General features: G+C 35.5%; 1 protein-coding gene across 1 annotated transcript; it reads left to right on the top strand.

Moving 5' to 3' along the window:
- The first annotated feature begins 11,706 nt into the window (after positions 1–11,706).
- LOC113705667 (ACT domain-containing protein ACR8-like) lies at positions 11,707–15,273 on the top strand. Its single transcript, XM_072063857.1, has 7 exons — positions 11,707–12,125; positions 12,819–12,864; positions 12,986–13,100; positions 13,240–13,307; positions 13,444–14,010; positions 14,134–14,238; positions 14,385–15,273. Exons 1-7 carry the CDS (start codon positions 12,064–12,066, stop codon positions 14,745–14,747), a joined length of 1,326 nt encoding a protein of 441 aa, XP_071919958.1. The 5' UTR covers positions 11,707–12,063; the 3' UTR covers positions 14,748–15,273.
- Positions 15,274–17,875: the final 2,602 nt, after the last annotated feature.

Here is a 17,875-nt window from a genome sequence, read left to right as displayed (position 1 = left end):
GTATCTTTTTAAAATTATGAGCATTAATCTTAAGGTTTTTGGTCTCAAAGAAGAGAAAGGAAATGAGGCATGTAAAAAAAAATTATAAATTTGATTTCAAAAAACCATTTTGTCAAGATTTCTAATACAAAGCATGATGGTAAACGAGATAGAAAATTGATGATTATATTAACTTGGTCATATCAAAACGGCATGCATATGTTTTATTACACTTAAATAGTTGCTCCACAGCAAGAAAAACAATTTTTTTCTGTTAGAATAACATAATTTATACCAATAAGAAAGAAAGCATTCAAACCATTAGCAGCACCTAAATTTCCATTTTCAACAACAATAGAACGGAAATAATGTGATTGATATCAAAAATTGGATGGAATTAGCTTTTCCAATGTTTGACTCGTTTTCATGGGGGCATAAGGTGTCTAATTTCAAGGTTTAGAGTAGCAAAGTGTGACTATCTTCAAAGTTCAGGGGGCAAAATGTAATTAATTCTATTAGATATTTGTCATAACGTTAATGTAGTTTCATGAATTACTTCAACAAATTGCGAAGAGGATGAGGGAACCAATCAATTTCTTGAGTATTCAATCTTTTATAAAGCCAATTGACTAGGCTTTCTAAAAGCAGGCTTAGGTCGGCTAAATTTTGTTGAATCAGACTAAATTTTGTTCTAGCTAATTGGTTGATACGGGACTGAAAGTTGTATCGGACGAGCCAGTTTTCCATCTTTATCATCTTCTTTTGGTTGTGGAATACCCCACCTTTTTTGTAGTCAATCATTAGAGCTTCTTTCTTCTTTTTTTTTGTCTTTTTTGGGGAAGAGGGGTGGAATATCCTACATACATCTCATCTCATGCCTTCTAATTTGAAAGAAAATTAGTCAGTAAATAGATCCTGTTGTTCACAGCAGACAGAACCGAACGAGTAACGACCTTTCAAGAAAAGAAGTTTAAGTAATGCTATGTCATTAATTACATATCATTCACTCGGTAGTACTGCAATAGTGCATATTTTACTGGAAGAATTACCATCGCAAGGACCACTTTAGACACAATTATCGCGAATATTGACTTTCCATCCTTGGCTTGGAGAACGAAAAATCATGAAAATAATCAACCCCAGGACTTAGGAGAGACAAATTGTAGACGTTAAGAGGAGACATTTAATCATTTTTGTCTCCTTAACGAGGGTGTCCAACTAACCTCGGCAATGCGAGTTGATGAGTAGAAAGCAGAAAAAAAAAAACCATCAAGAAATTGCACGCTTCGCTAGAACGTACCTGGTAAAGCTAATTTCTTGCTTGCATTTTTATAAGTAGCATGCAACTGCAAGAAGAGTTTTCAGCTCTCTGTTTAGTCAGTAACTCTCTAATCAAACCACAATTAGCATGCAAGAAGAGTTGCTCGACAAGAAATGAGTTCAGGAAGTCATGTGATAAAAAGGGCCCCAAAAAAAAAAGCTCAAAGTGAAGAAAAATGGCGAAAATGAATCACGAGCAAGCTGGAAGTTCAGTGTAATTGTTTGGCAAGATGAAGTGCTGCCAGAGGCTATTAGTGTAATTACCACATTCGCACGAGTTTCGCATGCATGCATTAGGACTTAGGGGAGAAGTCGATTAAATGAGGCATCAGTTGGCGCATTGCTGTCAAGCCTAGTCCGTGAGTACTTGCTACTGTGCACCTCTATCTCCGAGCTTGCATTAATGGGTTTATTGATGTGAAACTCCCCCCACCTAGTACATTGCTCATTTCTTCTTTTTCTTTTTTTTTTTTAACAAACTATATGGAGGACTAGTATTTATTTTATTTTATTTTTGTCGAAATCACCAAACTATTTATTCCACACATGTTCCCCACCAACCTACCCAAATCGTGTGAATTGTTTCACCCGGATTTCGATTCTTAGCGGTAGTACTCGCCTAACTAGGTTGCTATCACCAGATCAAAGCCCCGAGAGCATATGGAGGACTAGTAATTGATTTGCCAACAAACTGCCCAATTATTTTCCTAATTTACTTCTTCTTTTTTTTTAATCAAGAAAAAAGAGGAAAAGAATTGCAATAAGATTAGTAGATAGAATGTGGAATTAGGAGGTAGTGAGAGATACCGATACACATGTACAAACATCTGTTTATTTACGTGGGATTGAACCACTATTCCAATGTAAAGTTACCAAAAAAAAAATTTTTTAAAAAAAAAAACAGCAATCCAAACGGGCATAGTTCACAATTTACATATAGTAGTAGTATCTTTTTAATAAGAAAGGAGATCCACATGCAAAAACATAAATGGAAACGCGCCATTTTGTGGAATTGATGTAGACGAGCATCACATGCAATTTTCACCAAAGCTTAAAGACAGACTGCGGAGGCGCTGGATTTTTATTGCTGCAAATGCAATTGGGTATGCCTATTGATTCCACAATGAATTATGGCAGAGCGAGCCTGAGTTCATGGCCTTCCTGTCCAGGTCATGTGAATTAATTCCTCCTGTCCGGGGAACAAAGGTTACTGGCTTCACTTGTTGCCTGTGACATAAAATCCTGTTCCTGATAAACCAAGCTGACCCCCGATTTTGACAATTGCAGCCCAAAATAGTCTCTGTTGATTTCCTTTCTTTCTTTCTTTTTTTTTTTTTTTGTTTTTGTTTTTTCAACATGTCAACAGAATTATAAGCGCTGACAGAGAAAACCAACCAATGGTAGAGTGCTGCTGCAGCTGTCTCTGCTTTTTCTCAAGTTACTTGAGAATTCTTCTTCAGTTCACCAGGAATTAATTACCTCTGTCCTTTACCAGCTCAAGGACCGAGTCGTAAGTAAACGAGTGAAGCACGGGCAAACACGGCTTATATTGTATTATTATTATTATATGCGCAATTCCTCGAGTTTGTCTCTCATTCAATCGTACTCAACATTTCACTTTCTTGCTTTTGTTTCCAAATTTTAGGTGGTGCTGGTGCATTGAAACCATACAAATAAAAACGATTACTAGAATCGCAAGCCATGTAACCTTTCGCCAGTTATAAAACTAAGATCAAATGCACATTATTATTATTACTCCATTTATTTTTTTTTGGGGGGGGCAAATCAAGATTCTTGTACAAATCAGCCGCAAAAATGAAGATTATTTTTTTCATCCAAAATTGAATTGACTCTAAGCGACCCAACCCGACTCGAACGGAATTAATCGCAAACCATAAAATAGATGCGAACACCGGTGAATTATACCTAAAAAAAAAGTTAGCTGGTTTTTTTTTTTCAAAAAAAAACATTTACAGTCAAATTACAGGAGGTGGATTTAAAGTCTTGGAAAGGTTGCAGCACGCTGAAATAGCTGGGCAGATAATCGCTGCGTTTCCTACTTTTCTCCGCCCACTGCTTTCAACGCTCCAGCTACCTTTCAGTAATTGCCTTTAACGTTTGGAACTGTTCTGTGGAAATAGCAGTGGAATGTAGGCATCAGTTTTGATAAGGCTGCTTAAGTTTTTGACTAACTAAAGTTCACAGAATTGATGTGCTATCGCAGTGATTATTGTTACTCATATACATTACTACTATTGTACAGGAAGAACTAACAATTTGTTTGACAGCCAAAACAAATTATTGCTCCTCACCTGCACAATATGTTTCTTGTAGGTAGTATTCAATCTCAGACAGTTTCCAGTGGTAATTTTTACGTTATCAAATTTTACTTTTTTTCCAATAACTTCTCCTCCGGTTCGTTTGTATCACAAAAAGATTAGTATCATTTTCACGAGAAATAGCTATTTTACTTAGATGGCTCATTGAATGACAACAATAGGCATTACCAAAACGAGAAAGAAAAAAATTCATTGGGCTTCTTTTTACAAATTTGATCTAAATGTAAATGTTAAAGCGTCATAGAAATGATTAAAATTGAGCAAACCCCCCCCCCCCTTTTTTTTCCTTTTTTTACAGAAAATAGATCAATATTACGATCTAATGTTAAATTAGAATACCGGTTCATATTTTCTTCAAGTCAAGTCTGACCTTTTCGTTTTTCATTCTCCCAAAACAAGAAGGTTGGGTCCGATTGGGAGAATAAATAATACTCCCTTAAAGAATGGACGAAGTCAAGTCTATTGCTGCCGTGTTCTGTGTTGAAGGAGGACTCGGTGCATGGAGAATGGATTAAACCTGCAAGACAAGCCAAGGCAGACACGGTCTCAATCAGATTATTGGTCAGCCCCCCTCCGGATATAATGGATTTGATTAAGAAATAATTCCAAGTAAAGATGCTACTCTGGCTTTCTTTTTTTTGAAAACTAACAAAGAAACTCGTTTTTATTGGGTTTCCTTTTTTTTCATTTTTACTGTTTGTATGAAAGGAAAAACAAAAAAAAAAACACAAAGGAGGAGTTCCCTCTCACTTACTTCCATTTTTCTTTCATGTTGGAGATTACTTAGTTGGATCAAATCCCTTAATTTTTTTCCTTTTTCACTTTTAGACTTGCTACATTAAAAATATATTGTGATCTTTATACGCATGCAATGATATTCCTTTCTTTCCCGGCAAAAATGGCTGTGTTAGTGCATGTACTCTTGTTTGGATTGTTATTTTCTGAAAATTTTATATATATACAAAATTATACCGTAGCGATCTAATATATATGAGATAAAAAGGTGATAGAAAAATATATTTACAAAAAATATATAAAAAAAAACTTTTTGGTAGAAAACTGCAATCCAAGCACACCATTGAACTGTCATTCAATTTTCAAAGCTCATAGTTTGAACTTTGAAGGGTATAAAATTACTCAAACATTTACAGGGTCATTTTATTTCGATCAAGCAGCGTCCATACAAGATGAATTGCTACAGATTGAAAGGTACAAAATTACTAAAACATCGAGCTACCCCCTTTTTTTTTAACCAATCAGGCAGTTTCCACTCTACAAAAGCGACTGCCTCGTACACAAATGCCTAAATGCTAATTGACTGTCATTAAGACAAGAATCTTTCTAAGAAGAAAGAATATTCCCTCAGTATTCAATTAACGTGTGACAGCCAACAATCCAGCCTAATGACTTCACGGGATTCTACTTTGACCTTTTATTCTATAAATTTTCCAGTGTTTTGATTAACGCTCGTTTGACTAACCTACTCGTTCAAATTGGTTAATCTGCGTTCAATATCAAATTAACAAGATTGTATCAAAATCTCAATGCCTCGAAATTATAGGTTATAGGATCCTAGTTTTCCCTATCCAATCATGATTCATGCAATACATAATTAGCATAATTAAATTCGATCAAGTGCGAATTGGAAGAGATCTGTTTCCTAAACATCATGTTTCAATCAGAATACAAGAAAACATGCTGCCAGTATCTTGCGGAGAGTTAAAAGGTGCTGCCTTATAAAATATAGAAAAATGCTCCAGCCACCATCAAAGTCAATATTTCTTTTAGTACTAGATTAGAAATTACCTTTATTCTGCAAATTGCAATCTCCAAATAGAAACGCTCGGGTGTTACCTTGACAGCGGAAAATTGGAATGCCCAAAAAAAAAAAAAAAATTTACAGTAACCTTTATCTTTTTTCTTGCATGCCTTGTAAAAGTTACGTAACTTCATTGAATACTCCTATAGTCCTTCCTTTTGGACTCTTGGGTCGTGCATTTTAGATCCTGTTTCGATTGCAATTTTTTGAAATTTTTGTAAATAAAAAAAATAGTATTGTGATGATTTAATATATATGAGTTAAAAAAATAATTTAAAAATATGTTCGCAAAAAATATATAGAAATTTTTTGACAATATCTACTACTGTCTATACAATAACGTGGAAGTTTGTAGGAATTTTGCTGTCCTTCCTTAACCTCGATCTAGGACTTTATGCCTTTCAATTTGAACATTAAACCCAAGGAGAACGAATACTCCAACGCTAGATCACTAGCATGTGGTGTGCCATGTTCAAGTGATGCTTTCATGATGAATCTCAAATGGGCAGTAAATATTCAAAGCTATAGTAATTAAGATATCAAGATTATAAATTTTATTCACCCCACTAATACGAAAAGTGTTTTATTCACTCCATTTGTGCGTGTTACTTTTTTTTAATCTAGTAGCAACAATCTACGCTACTCTTTTCAATTGGACTTCTACGTTTATTTATTCACCTCATGCTCTACGTTTCCTGGTTACCATTTTTGGGCGTGACAAGGTACCACCAACCTTAAAAAGCTTTCGAATTTTAGCGCCTGAATTTGAACGGTCAAAAAGCCAGAAAATGGCGGGTTTTCCAATTAAAGCTAAAAATATCCCCAGGGAAGAAAAAGTGACAGCTGACAAATGACCAATACCCAAGATAGAGCTGTCATCTACGTGTCGAGTTCCCTTCCACTTTTGTAAGATCCTTCCCCGCCCAATCCTCCTCGTACATTGCCTCTTGGCGTCTGCAAAAGCCGCCCGCCCCGACCCGGTCTTTCTTTTGATCTTTTTCCCCGCCATCTGGAATCAGTCGCCTTATTACCTACGTAGTATCCACGTCAACTACTCGTGGGACCCTCACTCGACATTGTGGATGTTGATAACTTCGCCCCCACCGTCGGATCTGGCGGGAGCATCATCCCATATTCACCTCACTTTCCCGCCAATTAATACTACAACGTAGCAACCGCCATAACTGCCGTCTTAACGGCCGTTACCAACGGTACTTACCTTACCGCACGTCTTGAAGTAACACTTGATTTGTCTGACACGTGGCTGAAACCTGAATAGATCACGGGAAAGATCGTGCGGCGCAGCATTGATGATTAAAGTATTAGATCTTTGTCGGGGAAAAATTGGTCGACCGACGGTTTTAATAGTGCCACGTCTGGGGAACTACGCAGAGGCAACGGCCAGTAAAGGAACGTGTTTTCTGCTGGTTGTGCACGTGATTGTCAGGACAGAAGGATCACTTAATTGGGACCCATGTTTGGGCCGTTGCTCGTGCCTTCATTTCACCACGTCCGCTGTTACAACTTACTACAGCTTAGTACTTAAAAAAATAAAAAAGGAGTTCTCAAATGGAGTAGTATTAAAAAAAATTTTGAAAGAGTTCTATAGCACTTTTGGCTACCCTACTCATAAATATAAATATTAATTTATGGTTGAATGTATAAAAAGATATATAAATTTTTAAATAATTTTAAGAGTTTAAATTATGAAATGATGCAGCAAGAATTTGTTGGATTATAATGATGAGCGTGGTATTCAATGAAAAAAAAAAGAATACTAGTATAATATCCAAAAGAAATGATAGAATTTCTTTATGTTTTGATTAAAATTTTTAACATGCATCACCACTCATATTGCATAATTATACTACTATTTAAAATGTACAAGGGAGACAAACCTCTCGTGTACTTATAAGACCACCATGAATCCATAAAGCCATTTTGGATATTGACATGGATGATAAAGAAAGGGTTAAAATGGCATTGATATTTTTCCTCTTTTTGTATTTTGTGTTTGGGTTTTACGTTTGAAAACAAATTGGGTTGGATGATTAGCTTGTTTTTATGTCACGTGGAGTGTTTAGTGGCATGTACTTTAGATGAAACCAACATTATGAAGCTTCGCGTTGGTAAAGTTAGAGGACAAACCTTATAATGATCGCTCTACTCAAACTCGATCACCTTGATGCAACAATCTTGTTTTGCTCTAGTTTTGTCAAGTGAATTGAAACCATTTTCGTGCATTTTGTCCCATACAATTCTTAAGTTTGGTTCAACTGCAAATATATGTCCATTTGCATCTTGTGCACATTTTGACCAAAAGGGTTCAGCAAGAATTTTTTTTTTTTTTTGGAAAAATGGAAATGTAGGCAAGGAAATCAAGTATTAACCTGGCATGCATGTACGACACAATTGAAGTTAATATCATCAGTCTTTTGTTAACTACTCTGCAAGATTACTATGCCCTCCGTCACACTTTGATAGGGTAAGAATATGTTACTAATTAGTCATGCTCCATTAGCGTAATGGTATATTAGGAAGATGGTAAGTTATATTTATTCTTCTAACAAAATTAACTAACTTTTTTTAAACTGTGTAAAAAATCAAATCTATCAGAGTGAGTGCATCGGAACGTGTATTACCGTACATCTTTTGTAGAGTTAACTCGATTATTCAATAATAATTACATTTTTCCTTCAGAATTTCCATCCAAAGACATCATTAATTAGTAACTAACGACCTCTAGCTGGTATTAATCATAGCTGAGCAGGCAAGGAAATATATATATATATTTTTTTTTGATATCACAAACATGGGCAAGAGAAGGAAGAAAGCAAGTTCGTTATGTTATAAGCAGTGTTTTGAAAACCGGACCGGCCGGTTCGACCGGTTGGACCGCGAACCGGCCATGGCTCCGGTCCGGTTCAATGCCAGGTTTGACTTTGTCAAGAAACCGGTCAAAAACCGGTCGGACCGCGAAAACCGCTGAACCGGATTTGAACCGGTTATTTCCGGTTTTTGAGTTTTCCTCCTTTTTTTTTTTTTGCAAAATGTAGTTATCAAGATTCGAACTCAAGACCTTTCTAATAGAAGACCAATGTAGTAACCGTTGCACTATCACATCTTATTAGTTTTTTTCGATAACTTATTTATATAAAACAAACACTCATATTTCTTTTGTTCCATTTTTTTTACAAAATATCATCCTTTCATGACTCTTCCTTTTTAATCTTCAACACACACACACACACACACACACTCTCTCTCTCTCTCTCTCTATCATCTTTTCTTTTACCACTCATTTTTTAATCAAACATCTTTATTTTTAATTTATTGATGTTTTCTTCCATATTTTAATTTTGTTTTTGTCCATTAAATTTTAAAAAGTTAAAAAAGAATTATTTTTCTTTAACCCAATTTATTTAATACCACAACCACTCACTTTTATCTCATTTTTTGTTTCTTATCAAATTTGCATTTCTATTTTGAATTCTCTTGATTTTCTTCGAACTCCAAACTTCCTTTTTTAAATTGTAAATTTAAATTCCAAAATGTAAATTAAAATTTAAGTTCACAATGTCTAAATTCTCATAGACGTGAATTTTGTATAATTTCAAATATTGTGATATTTTTGGATTATATTTAAGATTTTTTTGGTAGATATAATTGAAATTGAGATGAAATTTATTTGTTTTAACTTATAATATAAAAAATTTATTTTCAAAAATCCAAGTTATTCAAAAATAGTAAACTTTTCATTATATAAAGTATTAAATTATCCATTACATGTCTTATTTTGTGCACATATATATTTATATAAATTATTTTAAAAAAAATTCATTGAACCGAGGTTGAACCGGTCCGACCGATTGAACCTCGACCCTTTCACTTCACCGGTTCGATTAACGGTCCGGTTTTTAAAACATTGGTTATAAGCAACAGGAATGATCAAAGGGGACGGAGGATCACAAGAAAACCGGCCAGTACTGTGACAGGAGAAAAGCCGAGTGGAACTGAACACTGAGGCGGTGTTGTCACGTGTGGACGTCATAATATTGGTCGGCACTCGGCAGATCCCAACTTAACGTACAATCCATCTTAATTGATAATTCCTCCTCATCCATCACTGCCCCAATTTCTTCTGTTATATATACGCACAAAGAACTTTACTGATTTTATCTTGGAATTTACACAATGCTGGTGAATATTCCCATTAAATTAAGAATCCAAATCCATAAACAGATGAATTAAAGGTAATCAATTTGATTCTCAAGCTACCATGCAAGAAGACAAAAACAAGAAGCACAAAAGAATTTTTCTCGAAGCTGCTTTTTCTTATAAAAATATAGTAAGTGTTTGGAGTTTTCAATTGCAAACACTTAGAATATTTGGAGCTTTAAGAATGTACTTAGGGTTTATTACAAGCTTACATGTCACTAGAAATCATTTTTCATTTACCCTTTATCCATTATAACTACAAATACATTATACTCGTATAAATATTTTACATTGTTATTTTCTAAAGAGAAATTTTAATATTTTTTAATATTTAAATATTTTTTATCACACATATATCAAATTATTACAATACATTTTTCTACAAAAACTCCAGAAAATAGCAATTCAAATGAAAACAATACAGCCTGGACGGGTTTTTGTGTTATGTGACTTTATTACAATCATTAATGTTTTTGCCACGGGGATGAGTGATAAGATAGAAGAGCTAGCGGCCTTAAATTAAAGTATTAAAAAAAATTAATGTATTATAAGACTTTCTTGCCATTATTAATGTCCTTATCTTTGAAATGTAAGTGGATGTAAGTTTAAAAAGTGCCTAAATTAATTGATTCTTCTATTTTTGCCTTGTACTTCATGCCTAAAGTTTGCACACAAACGAGAAAGAGTACTACTATAAGAGGATTATTATGGTTACAAAAGATAAAAGATTACTACTAATAAAAGAGGGTGGTGGGATGATGAGGGGGTGGCGGTAACAGGTAAAGGAATCCCCAAATTCATTCCTCCCACTGGGCCACGTGCAACAAACCCTAGACGTCGATGTAGAATGAATATGTACTGTCCCTTCATTACTTCCAACCTCCAATTCCTCTATGCTTACGCCCTTCCACCCAACCCGCCAACTCCAATTGTAATCTCTATTGAGTCGAACGCACGCAAGGCACAATCGATAGAATAGCCAACGTGGCATCGTCGCTGGACCTCAAAACAACCCCCGGAGCTTGTGATCAGAGGACGCCTGTCACATTATTATTGTTCGCTTAAGCAAACCAAAAAAAAAAAAAAAAAAAAGAGAACCAAAGGATTCAAGACTTAATATGCCCATCCCATCTACTGTGTTCCTCATTTCCTTCTCAAGTTCTAACTGTATTTGAAATTTAGCAATTCCATCTTAAATTCCACTAATTTGAAATTTGAAACGTGAAAACTTAAATTTCAAATCTAAATATACTAAATTCGATACATTTGAATACATATCACATTAAATTATAAATAAATAATTTATCACTTATTTTTCAGAATAAATTTTGATTAAAAAAATTAATGCAACTTAGTTAATTCAAAATTTTTTTTGTTATCAAACATGTATGAATACATTAAAATCTAAATTTATTAAATTTAAATGATGAATTAAATCGTGGAGTTTATATGTATGAGTGTGGTGTCTATGTTTTGGCACTAGTCGTTCTAAGTTTTTTTTTTCTTTTATAGTTATAGCAGAAGGTAAATTCAAATAAATAAGTATCTACTATCATGTATACGAAAACGTTACGTTCATGTTACGTCATTTTGTGTACGAGAATTCAAATTAAATGTTACATCATAGGGGATTCTAACATTACGGTCATGTTACACTACTTTGTATATGAAATTTCAGGTTAAAGATTTTATATCCCATTTAAAACATAGGAGATTTTTGTATGAATATTTGGGTTCGAAGTATACCACTGATTTTACATACCAACAAATATCATAAATGGCTCTTTGAAAGGGAAGAAAATGAAAGAGGAAAAGTGAAAAATCAAATGTAGGTCACGTCGGGCAGGCACTTGGGGCAGCACGAGTCACGCATGTGACGCTACCACCCTTTGCGTAGAGGCGTGGTCTCAAAATTCATCAATAAAATATGATAAATCAACCAAAAATAAAAAGAAAACAATTATTAGTAAATAAACTAAAGAATATATAAATAGGCGAGTCAGTGAGACAGGGTAAAGCACATAACCACAAAGCGTGCTTTGCGCTGCTAGAGAAAGAAAAAGAGAGAGAGAGAGAGAGAGAGTAGATTTTGTAGAGAGACAACACCAGAGCTTACATTACAGAGCTACACATGGTAGTATTCTCTTACCAAAGAAAGTAAGGCTCGTTTTTGGTGTGTGTTTTCACCCAACAAGAAGAAGAAGAACGGCTATCTATTGTTTGTTGTTAATGGCGATTGGGACTATGTGAAACGAAGATTATATTAAGTTCTGAGTTTCTTTGTGAAGTTCGTCAATTAGAGCCGTGTGTTTTTTTTGTTGGGTTTTTATAGCTGAAGAAGAATCAAGAAACAGGAGAAATCTTTGAAGGGTTACTGAGAAAGAAATTATGGAGTGGCCTTCTTATTTAGATGAATATCAAAAGCTTGTGATTCGTATGAATACTCCTAGGTATGCTACTAACTTTGCTCTCCTCTGTTTCTTCTTCACTTGTTTGTTGGTTTTTGGGTCTACTTTTCCGGATTTTGTTTCGATTCTTCATCCGAGTTTTGCTTGAATAGTCCATTTTTGAGTAAAACAATGAAGCCTTATTCATCAATTTCTTGAAGATTTTGGTGAATTTTTGGTCGGTTCATTCCTCTGTTTTCTTTGTTTTCTGGGTTTCCCTGCTACTGCGGAAAGAATTTTTTGGAGAAGAAAAAACAAAAAACGGAAACTTCTGCAAATATTTTCCTTTCCATTTTTCCGAATATTCGCTCCAAACTTGTTGTGATTTCTAACCTCAAAAATATTCAGATCTTCCTATGGAAGTTTCCTTAGTCCAGCTCTTGTACAACATATTCACAAAATCAAATCATACATCTCCACGAATTTTTAGAACTTCCTTATTGTTGACTAATTTCATCACTATAGTTTCTTTTTTTTTTTTAATGTGGCACTTGTGCTCACATTCCTTACCTTTTAAGTCACTCCATTCCCACGCTTGACTCCTCTTCGAGGACGTGGAAAATCTGGCTGGAAAAATCCCTATTTGAAATGTTCAAGAATTCGAAAGTTTGAAATTTCAATTTAAAGTCTCTTACGTCTTCACCAATTCTGACTTGTTTTCCCCACCAATTCTGTTTTTTTTTTCTTTCCCCACAGGGTCATGTTTGACAATGCCGGCTGTTCTAATGCAACACGCGTTACGGTAAAGTCGGCTTATACTCTTCTGGGCTTCTAATGATTTGACTCAAGTTTTCCTTAATATTCATCTAAATATTAGTAGTAATTTTGATTGATTTGTTTCTCCTTTTTTGCTTTCTTCCCAGATTGACAGCGCTCGAAGACACGGCATTCTTCTGGAAGCAGTACAGGTTTTGACCGATCTGAATCTTTCAATTAAGAAAGCCTACATTTCTTCCGATGGTCAGTGGTTCATGGACGGTAAGCACTTTTTTTGGTCTTTTTTTAAAGGTTTCTGTTAAAACGCGCCGGCCTTTTAGCTTACGTTACCGTTCTTTGGGGACGTTAGTTTCGTTATTAGCCCTTTTGCTGATTGTGGCGTTTCGTTTCTGTTTTGCAGTTTTTCATGTGACTGATTTAAACGGCAACAAATTAACCGACGAAAGCGTCATCAATTACATTGAACAGGTACATAAAATTAGCTATTCTCATCTTCAATTCATCCTAATTGCATTTATTACCATTTAGTTGCTTTTTTTTTTTCTTTGGTAATATTCGTAAAAGCCAATTCGTGGGATTTACTGATTTGGTATGTTTGGTATAGTCACTCGGGACAATTCATTATACGAGTTCAAGATCCATTGAGGGCTTAACAGCACTGGAATTAACCGGAACTGACCGAGTTGGGCTATTATCTGAGGTTTTCGCCGTGCTAGCTGATTTGCAGTGCAATGTGGTGGAATCTAAGGTGTGGACTCATAATGGACGAATTGCGTCACTAATTCACGTTAAAGACTGTGATTCGGGGTCCCAAATTGAGGATTGTCGGAAAATCAATCGGATAGAAGCCCGGTTAAGGAACGTTTTGAAGGGTGATAATGATATCAAGAGTGCCAAAACATCGATTTCCATGTCTGTTACTCATACAGAGAGGAGGCTTCATCAAATGATGTTTGCTGATCGTGATTACGAGAGGAAGCCGATAATTAGCAAAAGCAATGATTCTCTGGTGGTTTTAGTTCAGAATTGTTTGGAGAGGGGATACTCTGTTGTAAATGTTCAGTGCAAGGATCGGATGAAGCTTCTGTTCGACGTTGTTTGCACCTTGACAGACATGCAATATGTTGTGTTTCATGCCACCATTAACACTGCTGCAGACAGGGCGTGCATGGTATATATATATATATATTCTTCACTAAGCATTTGAGACTCTCTCCAAGCTGTTTGTGTTAGTATTAGTTTTGCTTAATCACGACTGACTTGCTTAATCTTGATAAAAAATGGATGGTTGTAGGAATTCTTTATTAAGCACACTGACGGAACCCCCATTAGTTCAGAAGCTGAGAAGCAACGAGTGATTCTCTGTTTACAAGCGTCAATTGAAAGAAGGGCGTCTCAGGTATTTTTTTTTTCCCTTCTTTTGTGTGTGTGTGTGTGTGTGTGTGAAAGGAATAAAAAACTGGAGTAAGTAGGATTATTTTGGTCTCTTTCTTTGGAAGAAGAAGTCTTAACAGTTACTATGTGCCAATTTTTCTTTGATGACAGGGTGTAAGGTTAGAGCTGTGTACAAGCGACAGGGCAGGCCTATTGGCCGATGTAACACGAACCTTCCGAGAAAACGGTCTTAACGTGACAAGAGCTGAGATCTCCACAACGGGGGACACTGCCCTGAACGTATTCTACGTAACAGATGCAGCTGGGAATGCTGCCGATTCCAAGATTATCGAGGGGGTTCGACAAAAAATCGGATTGAATGACTTGAAAGTGAAGGAACTGCCGCTGATCTATCATCAGAAGGCGGAGGAAAAGGGTGAGCCCACCGTTGGTGTAGGTGGGGCCATGTTATCACTGGGGAGCTTAGTTATGAGGAATCTATACAATTTGGGGTTGATCAGATCATATTCTTGAAAACTTGAGAAAGGACGAGAGCCTTCTACGAAAGGCAACAATTTGGCAGGGGGATGTCCCCAGTCCCCCTGTTGGCATATATACTTTGCTTGGGAAATCAAGAATTGCCCAGAGGATAATACCCCCCCCCCCCCCAAGGGATATGGGGGCTTGTGTACATATGGAAAAAGAAGGAAGTGGGTACTCTCTACTTATTTGGTAATTGGATATCAGTAGGTGTTATAGTTGGTGGTGGTTTGGTTGGTTGAACAGGTAGACAGCCGCATGTAAAACTTGAAGATGGGGTTAGAATTTGAATTTTAAATAGGGATGATGGATGGGAGAAAACAGAGGAAGACAAAAGTAAAAGTTGTTGGTGGGTGGGTTGATTGCCGGCGGTGAAGGGTTGATAGAGGAGAAGAAAGCACTGCTGGTGGAGATAGAGATAGAGAAAGAGATTTGATTAGAGCTCACATTTGTACATAACCGCTACTCATCTTCTTTGTTTAAAGAAAAACTACTACTGTAGTAGTAGGATTAATTATCAGCTCTAATTGTTGACTTCGTTTTTTCGATCACATTTGTTTCTTTTCGAGGGAAACATCTTTGTTTTTGTCATTAATTTGTGTGAAGAAAATCTGGTCCAACGCCGCAGATTCAATGCATCAAAAGTTAGTCAAATGGTCCATCGCACGATGTGCTTTTTGATGATGATTTTGATTGGGATTAATTTCACTTCATATCCTTTTACTATACCTAAAGTTTGCTTTAGTCCTTAAACTTCAAGACGGGCAGCTTTTGTCTCTACATTATAAAATTTGTCAAACTCAAATAACATCATTCATTCGGGAAGTGAGACAGATTTTATGTCTAAATGGGTTTGCTTTAGGTGCTAATTTGGAATAGATGTTATAATTTAGGAATTAAGATAGATAAATTCTATATTTTACAGACTTAAGGATATACTAACAGTGTAGTAAATTTTTTACATTAACAGTTACATATCTATGTTACATATTTGAATTTTAAATTCAAATTCATATTATATGCTAATGATTTAAACTTGTTAATATAAAAAAAAAAAAAAAAGTGTACATTGACAATGTATAAAAAAAAGAATTCTAGTTTAGCCTGAAAGAATGGAAGAAACTTGCCCCACGTACATTGTGACAATTACAGTCGTAGACTTCCATGATACTAGGCTATTGAAAGTGGTGAAAATGAAAGAAAGCTATCATGGAGGTGATATTCAAATATTTCTCCCGTATAATTGTCATTGGGAGCTGCACTTTTGAATCTGAGTGTAGTATCCATTGCTTCCATAGACTTTGAGCGTAGTTCTTTGATTTTATGCATGGTTAGTTTTTGACCCCTAAATTCCCACCGCAAACTTCGTATGGTTGGGTCTTGTAGGTGCATTGCGTTGCAAAAGGGGAACATATTTTGTTTTCCCATTTTCAAAGGTTAGGCGAGGGCGGCTGTCGTTTGAAGCTTCCAGAAAATTAATTTACTCGTTCTGCCATCCAAGGTGATTACGCGCTTTGTTTTAGTCTTCTTCATTTGGATCAAAATTACCATGGAGTTAAGGTCTTTTTTCATCAAATGGTTTTTTTAGGTGACACGTGTTTTTTTCATTTAATTTCCACTAAATGTTAGTATATAAAAAGTGAAAGTACATGTATCACCTCATACATATGGTGTAATAGAAAATGTAATACTAAAAGTAAAATAAAAGCCACTAACATGGTAAGTGAAACAATTTGCGGTAATAGTTTCAATTTCAAAATTGATATATAAATGCACGCTTGCAAGTCAAATCGAAAGAGTGATGTTTATTAGATTTTTGTTGACACAATAAATTAGGTGAGGCCGAAAGATAAATCAAACTATCCGATATTTCAATTAAATTCAGATTCGCAAGATTTGACTCGAGTTTAGATCGTAGACTAATTAAATTTGAATAGCATTTTATGTTCGATAACATTTAAATATAATTTAAAAAATTGTCCAAACTTGATTCGATCAATAAATAAGTTAAATTTAAATAAAATTTTAAACTCATTAAAATAATCAAATAAATTTGAACACCAAAGTGTTCGACTTGTTTATACCCCTAAAATTGGGGTATCGCCATTTCTCTCCACCATTCTTAGGCTTGTCAACGGGTCGGATCTGGATCCGGACCCGGACCGAATTCGTGAAATTTTTGCGGGTACGGGTAGGGATTTAATTCTGTTACCCGTACTTGGATCCGGATCCATTTCGTCAAACAAAAAAAAAGGGTCGGATACGGAATATAGTATTCCGGCCCGTATTAAATCCGGATCCGGATACAAATGGATTAATAATTTAAAAAATATATATTTATCAATATAATTAGATTAGGGTGATGTATTTGAATAAAATCAATTTGATTTCTTTTCTTATTTGGTTTTTTTTTGTATTAGTTAGAAATTAGTTTACAAATATTTTTTTTTCTCATTTTTATTAGAAATTGTAAGTTTTGATAATTTTTTTGGATAGGTTCAACTCGGATTCGAGACCCATCGGATCCAGATCCAGAACATAGAGTAACAGACCCGTCGGGTAAAACGAATTGGATTCGGGTCCGTTATGATATGCCGGGTCCGAGTCTGAACAATGAATTCCAGCCCGGACCCCGCCCGTTGACAGTCCTAACCATTCTAACACCTCTTAGCCTTTTTGTCCTCTCACATTTTTAACGGAATGAAATTACGAAGCACAAATCCACGTACACCTTGAGATTAGAAGAATGCCACCACACTAACAAAATCGTACAGTGAAAAAGGACAACAGATAAAAGGAGTATAAAGGTGAAGGCCAGGTGGTAGGGGTGGGAGTGATTGCAACAGATAACAGGGGCCAGGAAAAAGCTTCGTGGGCTATGAGAGAAAGGAGTATGGGACATTTCCTTTTGGACTATGCAGAAGCAGTGAAAATAGCAATGGTAAAAGTAAGGTCACAAAACTGGTCAGCTGTAAAGTTTGGAATCACGGATCAGCAGTTGCTAAGACAACTAGGGTCGGGAAGGTCCAAAGACATCAGGTTATATGCACAAGTGGAGGAGATTAATAGCCTAAGATCAATGTTTAGGCAATGCTCATTTTATCTGCTCCAAGATGAACAAA

This window comes from Coffea arabica, chromosome 8c (assembly GCF_036785885.1).
Source record: "Coffea arabica cultivar ET-39 chromosome 8c, Coffea Arabica ET-39 HiFi, whole genome shotgun sequence".
In the NCBI taxonomy this organism is placed as follows: Eukaryota; Viridiplantae; Streptophyta; class Magnoliopsida; order Gentianales; family Rubiaceae; genus Coffea; species Coffea arabica.
This window is presented reverse-complemented; position numbering and strand designations above follow the sequence as displayed.

Coding starts and splice junctions, on each gene's coding strand:
- LOC113705667 (XM_072063857.1), top strand. CDS start 12,064: ATGGAGTGGCCTTCTTATTTAGATGAATATCAAAAGCTTGTGATTCGT. Junction 12,126..12,818: donor ATTCGTATGAATACTCCTAG/GTATGCTACTAA, acceptor CTTTCCCCACAG/GGTCATGTTTGACAATGCCG. Junction 13,101..13,239: donor TGGTCAGTGGTTCATGGACG/GTAAGCACTTTT, acceptor TCTGTTTTGCAG/TTTTTCATGTGACTGATTTA.